Below are 14,525 nucleotides of genomic sequence, written 5' to 3' on the forward strand. Positions count from 1 at the left end.
TGTAATATATAAATATTATAAATGTTGTTTGTTTAATTTATTAAAGCAATGTTTTTTATATGTTTTTTAAATTGATAAAAAATAACACTTATTAACAAGGTGTTGTATTAACTTTATTTTTTTGCAATAAATTTTAAGTGATGCTTTTAACCACTTTAGACAACACTTTTTAAAGATTATTTATCGCATATGTTGCAATAGCTCAAAAATGTTGTAGTGGTGTCTTGTAATCTATTATATTGTTAAATAATTTTTGTTGGAATATATTTTTATAAAATTCACTGTTATGTAAGAAGTTTATACAGTGTGAATTTTATATCCATAAAATTTATTATTAATCTAAAATTATTTGACATACCATTTTATATATAATGCAAAATCGAAAAAATTAAATATAAATTATTTAAAACATACATAAATATAGGTTTTTAAATAATATTTAATATAAGTTATCGTAATGCAACCGTTGAATAAAAAAAATTAGAATAGAAAATTATAATTACATAAGTATGCTTAAAGTTATAAGTAACACTATGCATATATGATGTGTAAAAGTGAACACCCACTACTTTTCTTTTCTTCATATGGTTAAAGATGTATACAGTGACAGTATACTAATTACTTTTACCAGTTTAAATATCAGTAGTATATAGTAGTGATTAGGACGAGAGCCGCGAAAGCCAAAATAAAGTAGAGCTATGTTCATCATTTTAAGGATTTTATATTTAATTTCCACATTTTTTCTTGTTTAATTTGTTAGCTAATTCATTGCATTTTTTCATTTCCATTGTAATGTACTTTTATCTCAAACTAGAGATGCTAAAATAAGCACCCTCCAAGGCTCCGATCATTGAATTTGCGTTAAAAAAATTGGACTTTTGTTAGGTAGATAATGATTTTGTGAGTATATAAGTTGGTTTGTGGTCTTTTACCTTCAACCCAACCAACTCATTCCTTTTCTTCAACATTTTTTCAGTTGACTTGAAACTTGTGTTAAGACTTGGAGTTAGGGCTGGAAGTGAGTCGAGTTGAGTCGAGTTAGACCAAGCTCAAGCTCAACTCACGAAAATTAAGCTTGGCTCACGGCTCGACTCATTAACAATTGAGCCTATTTTATAAGCTCAAGCTCAAACTCGGCTCAACGAAAGCTCACGAGCTGGCTCAAATAATAGGAACATAATTCATAATTCTATATCAATAAATTATAATTTATATATATTAAAAAATATTAAAAAAAATAAATTTAATATATTGTCTATCTATCAATTATAAATTTTTTATTTATGTCCTACATCAAAATTATATATAAAAAATGACTATAAAATTTTAAACAATTAAGAACATTAATATATATATCATTAATACGCATATTCTATATACATTTAATCTATACTTTTAATATTATATATATAATCGAGCCAGCTCACGAGCTAATAAGCTGAGCTTATCCAAGTTCAAGCTCGGCTCATTTAATTTATGAGCTCAAATCCAAGCTCAAGTTCGGCTCACCAGTTCACGAGTTTAACTTATCGAGCTATTAATGAGTCGAACTCGAGCTGACTCATGAGCTGACTTGACTCACTTCCAGCCCTACTTGGAGTAAAACAAAATTGGGGAGTGCTAGAGGAACAATGAAAATTTTGAACAACATAAACAACCACCAATCAAATAAAAATACACTACACCCTAATTTAATGCTACTAATTAAAATTTACTCTTTTAACTCTATTAATTCACATTATTTACACATTGTTCAAAAATATTGTTAGTTACCGAGTAAATACCCATAGTCGTCCCTGAGATTCACGCAATTACTCATACTAATCCCTAAGATCCCGATTTCCATATTGCAGTCCTCCAGATAGAGCTCCGAGCACTCAAACTGGTCCCTGGCCATATTTCAGGTGATGACTCATCACCGGAGCGCTGACGTGGCCGCGGATTGCCACGCTGGAAGGCTCCGAAACGGCGTTGTTTTGGTTTGGTGCCCTTGATAGCCAAAAACATCGCCGTTTTGACGTTATTTAGCATGAATATCAGTTTTCTCGCCAATACAAATTTCACTCGTTTCTTCTTCTTCCACCCTCTGACTCCATCTTCGTATACTCATCAATGGCATAACCGTAGGGTTCTAATCCCTGGGTTGAAAAAGTTGAGAGAAGAAGAAGCAAGAGGTTTTCGTTCTTCCCCTCCATCACCAGAAGCAAGAGATTCGAACTTTGTGATCGTATTCAAGGTAATCTCCCTCCTTTTTTTTTTTTTACTTTGCATTTTCGATTCAGTGTTGGTTGTTGATATGCAAGTTGTTTGTGTGTCTGAGGTTCGGGAGTTTTGGTGTCATTGTAGTGTCTAGGGTTTGAAGGTTGGCTGGGGTTTGTGGGGTTGCTATATTTAACCGGAATGAAATAGGGATATGGTTCAAAAATGTGTTCTTGAGGTGTTCATGTCACACTCCAATACCAAAACTCATACTACATCTAAAGTCACACGGCCACCATCAATGTCAAAGACTCCTACCCAGCCCAAGGTGCCAACAAAAAAATCCCAGTTTATGAATAGTTTTTCAAATATCAGTTTAATTTTTTAGGGATTCACTTGATCCTGGAGTGATTTTTTTTTTGGCCGTCCTGCAGTAACTCTTAGACTAATTACTTCTATTTGAGGACCACTTGTTATAATCTTTCCACGAGAATGTTGATGTTCCAAAAATTTCAGGGACAAATAATGAGCTTTTATCTTAATTTTATCTTTGTGCACTTAAGTTTTTGTAGTAAGATGAATTTAAGAGATGAGTTTTTATTTGATAGTGATTTGGATATGAGTTAAAATATACTAGTACTACAATAAATTTATCAAAGCTTACATTGTCTTGAAGTACACCATTGATTGCTATATAGTTAAGTTTGACAGCAAGATGGACTTGTTTTGCCTAAAATGTTTCCACGCTTGGCTAAATGCCTCTTTGAAATTTGTGATAAATGTTGTGAAGGAAGAATTGCCTAATAATCTAGTCAGACTAGATATGTTATTTCAAAAGGCAGTGAAATCTGAAATTGACATACAGGTCTATTAATGGTTTATTGTTATACTTAAATTTTAACAAGAACTAATTGAATGGTGGAAAATTAGTTGCACTTTTAATAAGAATAGGAAAATAAAAGTGGTGTTTTTATCACAAAAAAAAAAAAATAAAAAATAAAGTTGTGTTCTGCCAGATTTGTTGGACTTGAGAAAACTAACAACTTGATGCATTTTATTCACTAGCAACTTTGCAATTTATTTATAACTTTTAGTCAGAAAACTTTTTCATCGTTTTGCAGTGTAGATCAAGTGGAAGAGAGATTTCTATTCTCATATTGTCAGGAAAATAGATTGCTATTGCATTAGTTGACCAAAGCAAATTGAGGTATAGGTTTCTTCTTATATGTTCTGTTCTTTTTTGGCTTCAATACTTAATTAATGATAGCTTTTCAATAGTAACATACCCCACGTTCTTACCAACTTTTTACATGGTGCCTGTGGTAAACCAAGTTTATTCATTTGATACCATCTTTTTTAAAAGAAATTTGTCACTCCAATTGCATTGTTTATAGTTTAGCTCCTGAATCATTGTCAGATTATCTGCATATCTGTTAGGGACTTTTATAGGGATCGATTGTAAATTTTAAGGACCTTTATGGGGATAAGCATAAACGTTAGGGACTATTATGGGTCATGAATATAAAGTCAGGGTTATATATGTTTACATTTTGTTGAAGCTATATATGTATAATGTTTTCTGAATCTGGCAGGGACTGATATCAGCAGTGAAAGAGGTGATACCTGATGTGCATCATATATTCTGCGTCTAGCATTTATGAAAAAATTTCAACAAGAATTGGAAGGACTTACAATTACGGGAACTTTTGTGAGAATGTGTAAGAGCAACAACATACCAAGAATTTAGAGATGGAATGGACAAGATCAAAAAGTTAAATGAGGATGCTTGGGCATATTTACAGAAGTGGCTGATGGATGTTGGACTAGAAGCTTATTCAGCCATATTTAGGAATTTCTGTTTTGTGTAATTAATCTTTTTCATCGTACAATGACTAGATGGTAAATTGTGATCCAAAAGTCTTTTTGATATGCCATGCTTTTGATGAAACTACAGATAGCAGCATAATGGTTTCTAGGCTGCCTTGTACCTTCATCTTTTGTTGTTTTTTGATAAACAATGAAATTTATCTTAATATACTATGCTTTGTGGTTTACCATTCAGGTGGAAGCAGTTTTTTTTTATTTTTTTTGATAAACAATGGAATTTATCTTAACAACAGTTTCATAGTTAACAGCATTTTTCATTCCATCAACAAGCAGTTTTTTTTTTATAAACAATGAAATTTATCTTAACAATAATTTCATAGTTAACATCATTTTTCATTCAATCAAGAAGCAGTTTTTTACATCTGTTGCTAACAGAAAATCCTAAACCACCAACTCATTCATCATTTACAATACAGGATCACCAACAACACTATCAATACAAACACAGCTAACACTAATAATTGGATAATCACTTTTTGCATTTGGACATCCTCTACCAACCTTCAAAGCCTCCAATCAAAGTTCATCTTCACTTCATCACCACACGATTCTGACTTCTCATCCTGTTCCTCATTCACAGAATCTGCCCACACAAAAAGCCCGCACCATCTCTTCCCACTTGTCTGTAACCAAGAAAGGATCAAAGTTCAGAGAGGAACAACACAAGAATAGTCAGAGGAGGAGAATCATAATAACACAAGTAATTATTCTAACCCACATTATAGTTGGGGAAGCCATAAAACGGTTTGTTTGGATTCGAATCTGTTCCAGACCATTTGAGGACCAGCCTGCAGCCATAGCCACACCATTTTGGCGGGACCGATCTACTGCTCTTTGTTTGCGTTCTACTCCGGTTCCAGTTAGATGGGGAACGAACAGAGCTTCCACCTGCAGTGCTACCACCACCCATCATCGACTTGAGTAGCAGCCCCAGCTGGAACTGTGTGAGAACGGGAAGAAGTGTATGAAAGAAGAAGAAGAAGAGATGAACAAGATGAAGGGATGAAGTATTTGAGAATTTGGGGATTTAGGGTTACATATAGTACGAGGGACCAATATGGGTACAAATTGTAAATTAGCCAGCTCAGCTAGCCGTTGGGAGCCCTCCAGCGTGGCAATCCGCAGCCACGTCAGCGCTCCGGTGATGAGTCATCACCTGAAATATGGCCAGGGACCAGTTTGAGTGCTCGGAGCTCTATCTGGAGGACTACAATAGGGAAATCGGGATCTTAGGGATTACTATGAGTAATTGCGTGAATCTCAGGGACGACTATGGGTATTTACTCGTTAGTTACCTATACTTTTCCAACAAAATTTAATGTGGAGTACAAGTAATAATGAAGGTGGTTGAGCGACGACCACATTTAAGTCAAGTTTGTGATTTATGTTCACACCAATCTAAATCAATTTTAATTTGAATGCAGGGAGAAGCTATCACGAGAAAGCTATACTGTTTATCACTTCAAAATTGTTCCTTTATCTTTTAAGAAAAGAACTTAATTATAATTGTATCAAAATCAAATATCGGTTCTAAATTGATTTTGAGGCTCTAGAATTAGAAGATGCAACTATTATTGTTTACTTTTATGCATTGGATAAAATTCCAATATGTTTTTGCAAAATGGATACCTCATTTTGACATTATGTTACAACTGTGTGTTCGTTTGATTAAATTGTGGTTGTAATTCATCAATTTTATTCATTCACCTTTTTCACTTTAGTTATTGTATATGTTACATTATTGGTTTAGGCAGATACATGAATATAAATGCTCCCCACGTGACACAAGATATATATTAAACTTTCTATGGTTATTTATCAAATCAAAACTACTTTAGAGTCATGCTATAGAGAACTTTAGGACAACTTTATTAACGTTTATTTAAAATTTGAAAGATTATAAAAAAAAGTGTATTATAATTTAACTTTTTTAATTCTATTTAAATTATGTTTAATCCTATATTTATACATTTTTATTAAATTAATTTGAGAAAATTTCACTTCTCTCTTTTACAAGATGCTAAAATGACACTCTCCTCCTCTCTATTTTATAAATGTACATTCCCCTCCCTTCTAACTTTTAAAAAACCTCCTCTTTAATCCATTTTAAACTTTTTGTGTTAACTAATATTAACTTTATCCATTTTTTAAGAAAAAATAAATCATTTTTTAAAAAAATATCCATTAACAAAAATTTTGTTTTTTATTATTAAATTTTGCTTACCAAAATATCTTTTAATAAATTATTCTTCTATTGATTAAATTGTATTTTTAAAAAAATTTAATAATTATATTATTTTTTTCTAAAATACTCTTCAATAATGTTTTAATTATTAAATTATAATTTTACCAAAATTTTTGTTATTAATAATTTTTTTATATTTTATTATTAATTTTTTTATATCTATATATATTATTTTAACATTAAATAAAAAATTTTAGTAAGATTATTTTTCAATATCAATATATATTAATTGTTATATATATTAACAGTGATAAGATTTTTTATTTAATGTTAAAATAACATATATTGATATCAAAAAATTAATAGTAAAATATATAAATAATTGTTAACAAAAATTTTGATAAAATCATAGTTTAATAATTAAAAAATTATTGAAGGATAGGTATCTTAGAAAAAAATAATTTAATTATTAATTTTTTTAAAAGTATTTTGATAAAAATACAATTTAATCAATAAAAAAATTATTAAAGGGTATTTTGGTAAGTAAAATTTAATGATAAAAAATAAAATTTTTGTTAATGGGTATTTTTTCAAAAAATAATTTTTTTTTCTTAAAAGATGGATAAAGTTAATATTAGTTAACACAAAAAATTTAAAATGGATTAAAGAGGAAGTTTTTTAAAAGTTAAAAAAAATGAAACTGTACATTTATAAAATAGAGGGAAGGAGAGTATTATTTCAAATAATAATTGTTTTTTATTATTTACTTTTAATAATAATTAGAAAAGTTAGATACAATAATATAAATGTTCCCCACCTACTGACACAAGCGATAAAATAAATATCGACTTTAATTTTAGGTATTAAAAATAACATTATAACAATATTATTGGTTTAGGTATATACATTAATATAAATGTTTCCCACGTGACACAAGATACAAAATTTTCTATGGTTATTTATCAAATCAAAGCTACCTTGGTCTTAGGGTCGTCACGCTATAGAAAACTTAGGGCTGCACACGGATCGGATCGGATCGGATATAGCCTAAAATTCTATCCGATCCGCACTGCACTCATTGGATCGGATCGGATACGATATTCGCATTTTTTTAGGCCGGATCCAATCCGATCCGATCTGCATACTTACGGATCGGATCAGATCGGATATCGGGTATATTCGCATAATTAAAAAAAAAATTATTTTAAAGATTCTATTTGACTATTTTTACAAAAAAAATCATTTTTTTATCTGTTTAAGCCTATTTACTCCTAAAATATTATCAATAATAGTTCTTTTGAATAACAAAAATAAAATAATAACACAAGATTTAAGTTTAATTATTCTAAGTTGAAATACAACATAAAAAATTAAAAACAAAATATCATAAAATTCATAAATAACACACTAAAATTCATATCACATTAGGTTTATTTTCTTAAACTATGCTATTTATATGTGATGTGCGGATATGCGGATTTGCGGATCGGATCCGCGGATATCACTGCCAAATCCGCAATCCGATCCGACCATAATGCGGATCCGATCCGATCTGATCCGATGGCTCTGCGGATCGGATAATATCCGCAAAATTTGGATCGGATGCGGATAATTACCGCGGATATACGGATATTATCCGATTCATGTGCAGCCCTAAGAAAACTGTAGGACAACTTTATTAACGTTTAAAATTTGATGGTAATGTTAGAAGACAAAAATAATTAGTTTAAATATTTTAAAATTGATTTATTTAATACTTATTTGTTATAGGATATATTAAATAAAGTTAAAAATAATAAATTTTAATAATTTTTTATTAATATTTTTTGTTATTAAATATTTTTAAAATATTACAAAAAAAGTATATTATAATTTAATATTTTTTTTTCTCACGATATCTCATAATTTACCAGGTTAAGGATTAAATTAACGTGGATTGAAATTCAATTTAAAAGTTTATCATTGGCCAATAAATTGTTATATGCACGGGACGGAATTCGAACTCACACACTTACTTAAACAAACTAATAGACTAACCATCTATTTTAATTATGATTAATTTTAGAGTAATGTTACATGTACACCAAAATCAGCTACCAATATAAAATACATGTTAAAATATAAATATATATTAAAAATAAATTAAACTATATATATATTTATACACAAATATATTAGTAACTAATTTTAATAACTAATTTTAATATACAAATAATATTTTTATTAATTTTATATTTATTAATTTTTATTAATTTTTACTAATTGTGGTTGTAATTCATCAATTTTATTCATTCACCTTTTTCACCTTTAGTTATTGTATATATTACATTATTGGTTTAGGCAGATACATGAATGTAAATGCTCCCCACGTGACACAAGATATATACTAAACTTTCTATGGTTATTTATCAAATCAAAACTACTTTAGAGTCATGCTATAGGCAGTATTTGGTTAGTGTCTTTTAGACATAAAAATAGAGATATAAATATATAGAGATACATAAATATAAAATACACAAATTTTTTTATTATGTTTGATTATAATGTATAAAATACACTTATTTAAATTAAATATCATTTTTATTTTTATATTGTATCTACTACTGTCATTGTTGTTTTTTACCATCATCATTAATTTTTCTATAATCCAAATTACTATTATTAATGTCTCTAATTCATAAGCAATTCAATAATTAAAAGAAATTAAATAAAAAATAAAAAGAATATGAGAAGAAGTATGCAATTGGATTTTTTTGTGTTCCATTATCATTATCATAAAATACAAATTTTTAAAAAAAGTAGTGGCTCATTTTGTGTAATTTTTTTTCATCATCCAAACTCATTGTTGTCACGACTGAAAAAGAGGCAAATCTGAAAGCAGCACGATCTGAAAAATATGAAGGCAGAAGCACATAGAAGAAGCAGATAGAACAGCATATACAGATCTAAAGATGAAGTAAGGGAAGCATCGAAAAAGTGAGACCAAATACAGAAAAAAAAAGATGATGATGATGATTAAATTTGCTATATAGAGCATGAAAAAGAAGATAAAGGGGTAGAAGAAGATGAAAGAAGAACCGTAAGAGGAGAGAGAAAAGAGATTAAAAAAGGAGAGAGAGAGTGTTAATAGTATAGGATAAGTATGAAATTTTTAAAAAATAATAAAGGTAGAATTGTCTAAAACTTTAATTGAATCTGTGTCTCAAGCCAAAAATTGGTATCTCAACATTTTGAGAAGACACAAAATATATGTTTTTTTATGGATAATCGTGTGTGACCGTATCTTAAAAAAATTGTGTCTCAATCTATGTCTCTTGTGGACATAGACAATAACCAAACGGTGCCCTAGAGAACTTTATTAGGACAACTTTATTAACGTTTATTTAAAATTTGAAAGATTATAAAAAAAGTGTATTATAATTTAACTTTTTTAATTCTATTTAAATTATGATTAATTCTATATTTATATATTTTTATTAAATTAATTTTAATTATTTTTTATTATTTACTTTTAATAATAATTAGAAAAGTTAGATACAATAGTATAAATGTTCCCCACCTACTGACACAAGCGATAAAATAAATATCGACTTTAATTTTAGGTATTAAAAATAACATTATAACAATATTATTGGTTTAGGTATATACATTAATATAAATGTTTCCCCCGTGACACAAGATATAAAATTTTCTATGGTTATTTATCAAATCAAAGCTACCTTAGTCTTAGGGTCGTCACGCTATAGAAAACTGTAGGACAACTTTATTAACGTTTAAAATTTAATGGTAATGTTAGAACACAAATTAAAAATAATTAGTTTAAATATTTTAAAATTGATTTATTTAATACTTATTTATTATAGGATATATTAAATAAAGTTAAAAATAATAAATTTTAATAATTTTTTATTAATATTTTTTGTTATTAAATATTTTTAAAATATTGTAAAAAAAGTATATTATAATTTAATATTTTTCTTATTTCTCATGATATCTCATAATTTACCAGGTTAAGGATTAAATTGATATGGATTGAAATTCAATTTAAAAGTTTGTCGTTAGCCAATAAATTGTTATATGCATGGGACGGAATTCGAACTTACATACTTATTTACATACTTATTTAAACGGACTAATAAGTTAACCATCTATTTTAATTATGATTAATTTTAGAGTAATGCTACATATACAACAAAATTAACTAAATACATGTTAGAATACAAATACACATTGAAAATGAATTAAACCACACATGTATTTATACACAAATATATTGGTAACTGATTTTAATAACTGATTTTGGTATACAAATAATATTTTTATTAATTTTATATTTATTAATTTTTATTATATCAATTTTTTTTTAAAACAAAAGAAGTAAATAAGTTAGACCGCTAACTCACACCAATTGACAAGCAGGGTTTTTGGTGAGCTTGGGCGGAATGAGTAGCCGCCTTGACACTTTTACTTATGAGTGCAACAAAGTTTCTTCAAATATACAACTATCTAAAATGTATATTAAAAATTTAAAATATAAGATATATATTAAAAATAAATTAAACAATATATATAAATTAATTTAAGTAATACATCACATTTTTTTAAAGCATATCATGTAAAAAAAAGTGGCAAATGCAGTTAATATATTTCTCACTGGTACTTGTTTTCTCAAGCTGATTAGGAAGCCTTTGTTACTAATTAACTTCAAATATTATTCTAAAACATCATCCTCATCATCAATTCACTACATATTATGAAAGCAACAAAAATTCTCGAAAGCAAAGAAAACAGACACACGTTTTATTATTGGTGAACTAGTACAAATGACTGAGATAGAAATAAATTATCTGAGTTAAAGATAAAGTCATGAAGATGCCAAAAACATCTTTTTATGATGATCTTTGTTTAAAAAGTGTAACTTATTTGTTTAGCAACACTTTAAATAAAGATAACACTTTTACTTTAAATAAAATCAAACCCTACAATCTATCATCTAATGGTCAAAATGAAATATCTTCATATGATGACAATCATAAAATCTTCATTGGAGTAGCCACCTATTATTAAAGGGATAGCTAGGTAGGAGGAAGCATAAGCAGAAAATTAAAGGAGGAGTGTGGGTAGTAAGATTTGTTATGTTTTGAATGAACATTCATCGTAACTTACGTAGGCGTTATTTATTGTAACAGGCACAACACCATATTGTGGAACCAATGTTACCTCGACATTATCTTCATCATCAGCTTCCAAATCATCCAACAAATCCGTTATCCCAATGATGAATTTGGCCGTTGTGTCCTTGGCATTTGGAGCATGGGAAACATTCACAAAGCTTCCAGCGAATTCCCTGTCCTTGGGTGTGGCCTGCGTCGGATCTCCCTTCCAAAACACCAACACATCAAACTTCACATCTTTGCTCTTATCAAACGCAACTTCAAACACCAGACTCTCCTCTCTCTCCGCCTTCTCCTCCTTACTCCTCGACTTAAACTGCCTCTTAACAGCAAAGCTCGTAATGGAGTTCAACACCAAGGGCAGGTTCGGAGGGTTCAGCGGCGTGGGAGTCAGTGCTGCCCTTTGAGCTTTGTTGGTGGCGGGTTTTGGCTTCGCATTCTGCCATGGAATGGGAACATCCATGTATGTATACCTCAGCTTACTCTGGTCAAGGCATTGTTCGGACGTGACTCGTACAAGGTTCTTATTCTCATCATAGAACAGAAAACTTGACTTCAAATAATCTGTATCGCTTAAATCAACTCCACCAAACTTTTCCTTCCATATAGTCCAGAGGCGGTCCACGTTGGAATGGTGGCAGTAGAAGATCGGATCTCTTCCAGAAGAATAGAAGGACCCCATGTCCTCGCCATTGGGATCGGTTGGATCACCGGTCCATGAATGACACGTGTTGTGGAGAGTCTCCAATGAGCCAGCAGCTGAAGAGACACCGCCTCCAGCTTGGAAAGATGAGCCAAAGAAGCATGCTGGCCCCTTCACGTCGGCAATACACTTGTAAACCTTGGCATAATTCTTCTCCACTTCACCGCTAGTGTCAACGCCCCTCCTGTTCCAGTCCAAGTCAACGAGAACAGGTGGCTGATGGTTGGCATTCCTCTTAGCATCAAAGAGCGACGATCTTCTGTCGGTGAAGATGGCAGGGATGTCCATGCCGTCGGGATGATCCCAGTTCCAGAAGGGAAGAGCGAAGGTGGGGTCTTTGATCAAGCTGCCCAGGATTCTCTCGTAGAAATAAAGGTACCAGCGATGGAAAGGAGCGAAAAGCCAGTTGAAGTGGACTTTGACTTGTGGGGGAAGAGTAGAATCCAAGGCATAGGAGTCATGGCAATAAGCGCAATGGATGTTGGCTTGTTGCGTGAAGCTGCGAGGATCATCGTCAGGGAGGGCTCTCATCAGCCTAATAGCTTCCTTGTACTTGGCTAGTTCGTCACCGGTAACCAGATGAGCCGGTTTTCTAACCCTTAACGGCTGGTTACTGGGGAACACAAAGTCGCTGATATTTGTTGCTTTTGGAGGGCAGCAAGGGATGGGTTTCGCACCTGCCGGTAGGTTAGGCCGCCCGCAAGAATTCTGATCGGTAACCACCGGATTAGCCACGGCGAAAGGGTTGTAGGTGAAAGAAGCAGCGGCGCCAAGGCCTCCAAGGCCAATCAGGACATCCCTCCTGTTTCCTTTTGAAATAATGTTGTCATCACCGCCATTGCATGACACTCTGGAAATGTGGCGTTTTGATTTAGGGTAGCGGTGTCTCTTGGTTTGAAGTGGAAATGAGGAAGTGGCTGCAGAGACATTGGTGGTGGTGGACAGGAAAGAGAGAGGGGTTGAGATGGAAGCCATGATGGTAACTAGTGGCATTCACGTGGTTTTGGTAGTGCAAGAGTGAAAGATAGTTGCTATTCTTATAACGATAATCATCACTACTACCCACGCTGTGTAATGATTTCGTGGACCAATAATAAAGGATGTCGATTACTTGTTATTTTTTATTATATTTTAACATGTTTTTTTAAAGAGTAATGCATTAATATTGTCAGCAACATTATAATAAATTATTCGGTTAATCTTATATACAGCTTATTAAAGATGATTTTTATTGACTTGAATTTAAAATGATTTTTTAAAACTAATATTATATAATTAATCAAATTTATTATTTTTATTAATAATTATTAAATTTTAAATTTTAAATTTTAATAATATTAATTTTAAAATATTAATAAAAAATATTTATATTAACTTTTTCTCTAAATAAATTTTAAATATTCTTATTTTTAAAAATTTTTAATATTGATTTTTTAGCTACCATATTAACTGTATAATACTAGTTTTCGAAATTTTTTTCTACTCTCTTTTTAATTTTAGTGAGGAGTAGGTGAACATTCTCGAGATTGGAACTTTGTTTGTACTTTTTATTTGGTGAAGGTAGTGGACCATTCCCTTGTTTCTTAGTTCTACACTTCTACTTCTATGACACTTATCGAATAAATGAAATTCCATGTGGACCACGTGCATGATTTGTAATATTTTTCTTAGTAATTCCAGGGAATCGCCTTTTTATTTTATTTATAAGTCAATATCAATCAATTTTTGTAAATTTTTAATTATTTTAAATCATAAATTTCTAATTTTGTAAAAAATTAAAATTTTTTAAATAAAAAATGATCTAATATTATTAGTTAAAATTTGCTTGTTTATACTTTTTTTTAATTAAGTATAAAAATACATGATTCAATATTTTACTCTAAAATTAAATTAAATTTTAGAATAAAAAATAATTTTAAACAAATGACAACAAAATTAACTCCTTAATTAATCGTATCATATTATTTTTTAATAACCTAATCTTATTATATTTTAAACATTATATATATATACATATTTAAAATTTTAATAGGATATTGATTATTAAAATAATTAATAATCGAAATATATAATATAAAATTAATTAAAAATAAAAAAAATAATCAGTTTCTTTCAAAAATATTTAAATTTTAACAAACGGATAAATTAAATCAAACTCTGAAATCCAGTACTCGAGTGAATTTCTCTCTACAAAAAGTCATCAACTGCCCTAACACGTGAAACTTGCAATACAAAAAGTCATCAGCTGCCCAGGGAAAACAGACCTCTCTCCACGTATATAGCAGCCAATATTTATTTTCTACGGATGTGAAGGATAAATATTTAGATTTTGATAGGAGGAGGGCTGGACCAGTAAAATTTGTGATATATAATCATT

General features: G+C 30.1%; 1 protein-coding gene across 1 annotated transcript; it reads right to left on the reverse strand.

The window, feature by feature from the left end:
* Positions 1–11,040: 11,040 nt before the first annotated feature.
* On the reverse strand, positions 11,041–13,209 carry LOC112733444 (polyphenol oxidase A1, chloroplastic). The gene has a single exon (XM_025782393.3). The coding sequence runs from the start codon at positions 13,139–13,141 to the stop codon at positions 11,405–11,407; it is 1,737 nt and encodes a 578-aa protein (XP_025638178.1). The 5' UTR covers positions 13,142–13,209; the 3' UTR covers positions 11,041–11,404.
* Positions 13,210–14,525: the final 1,316 nt, after the last annotated feature.

This window comes from Arachis hypogaea, chromosome 13, assembly GCF_003086295.3.
Source record: "Arachis hypogaea cultivar Tifrunner chromosome 13, arahy.Tifrunner.gnm2.J5K5, whole genome shotgun sequence".
NCBI classification, from domain to species: Eukaryota; Viridiplantae; Streptophyta; class Magnoliopsida; order Fabales; family Fabaceae; genus Arachis; species Arachis hypogaea.

Excerpts from the sequence above, each read along its gene's own strand:
- LOC112733444 (XM_025782393.3), bottom strand. The coding sequence starts at position 13,141 with ATGCCACTAGTTACCATCATGGCTTCCATCTCAACCCCTCTCTCTTTC.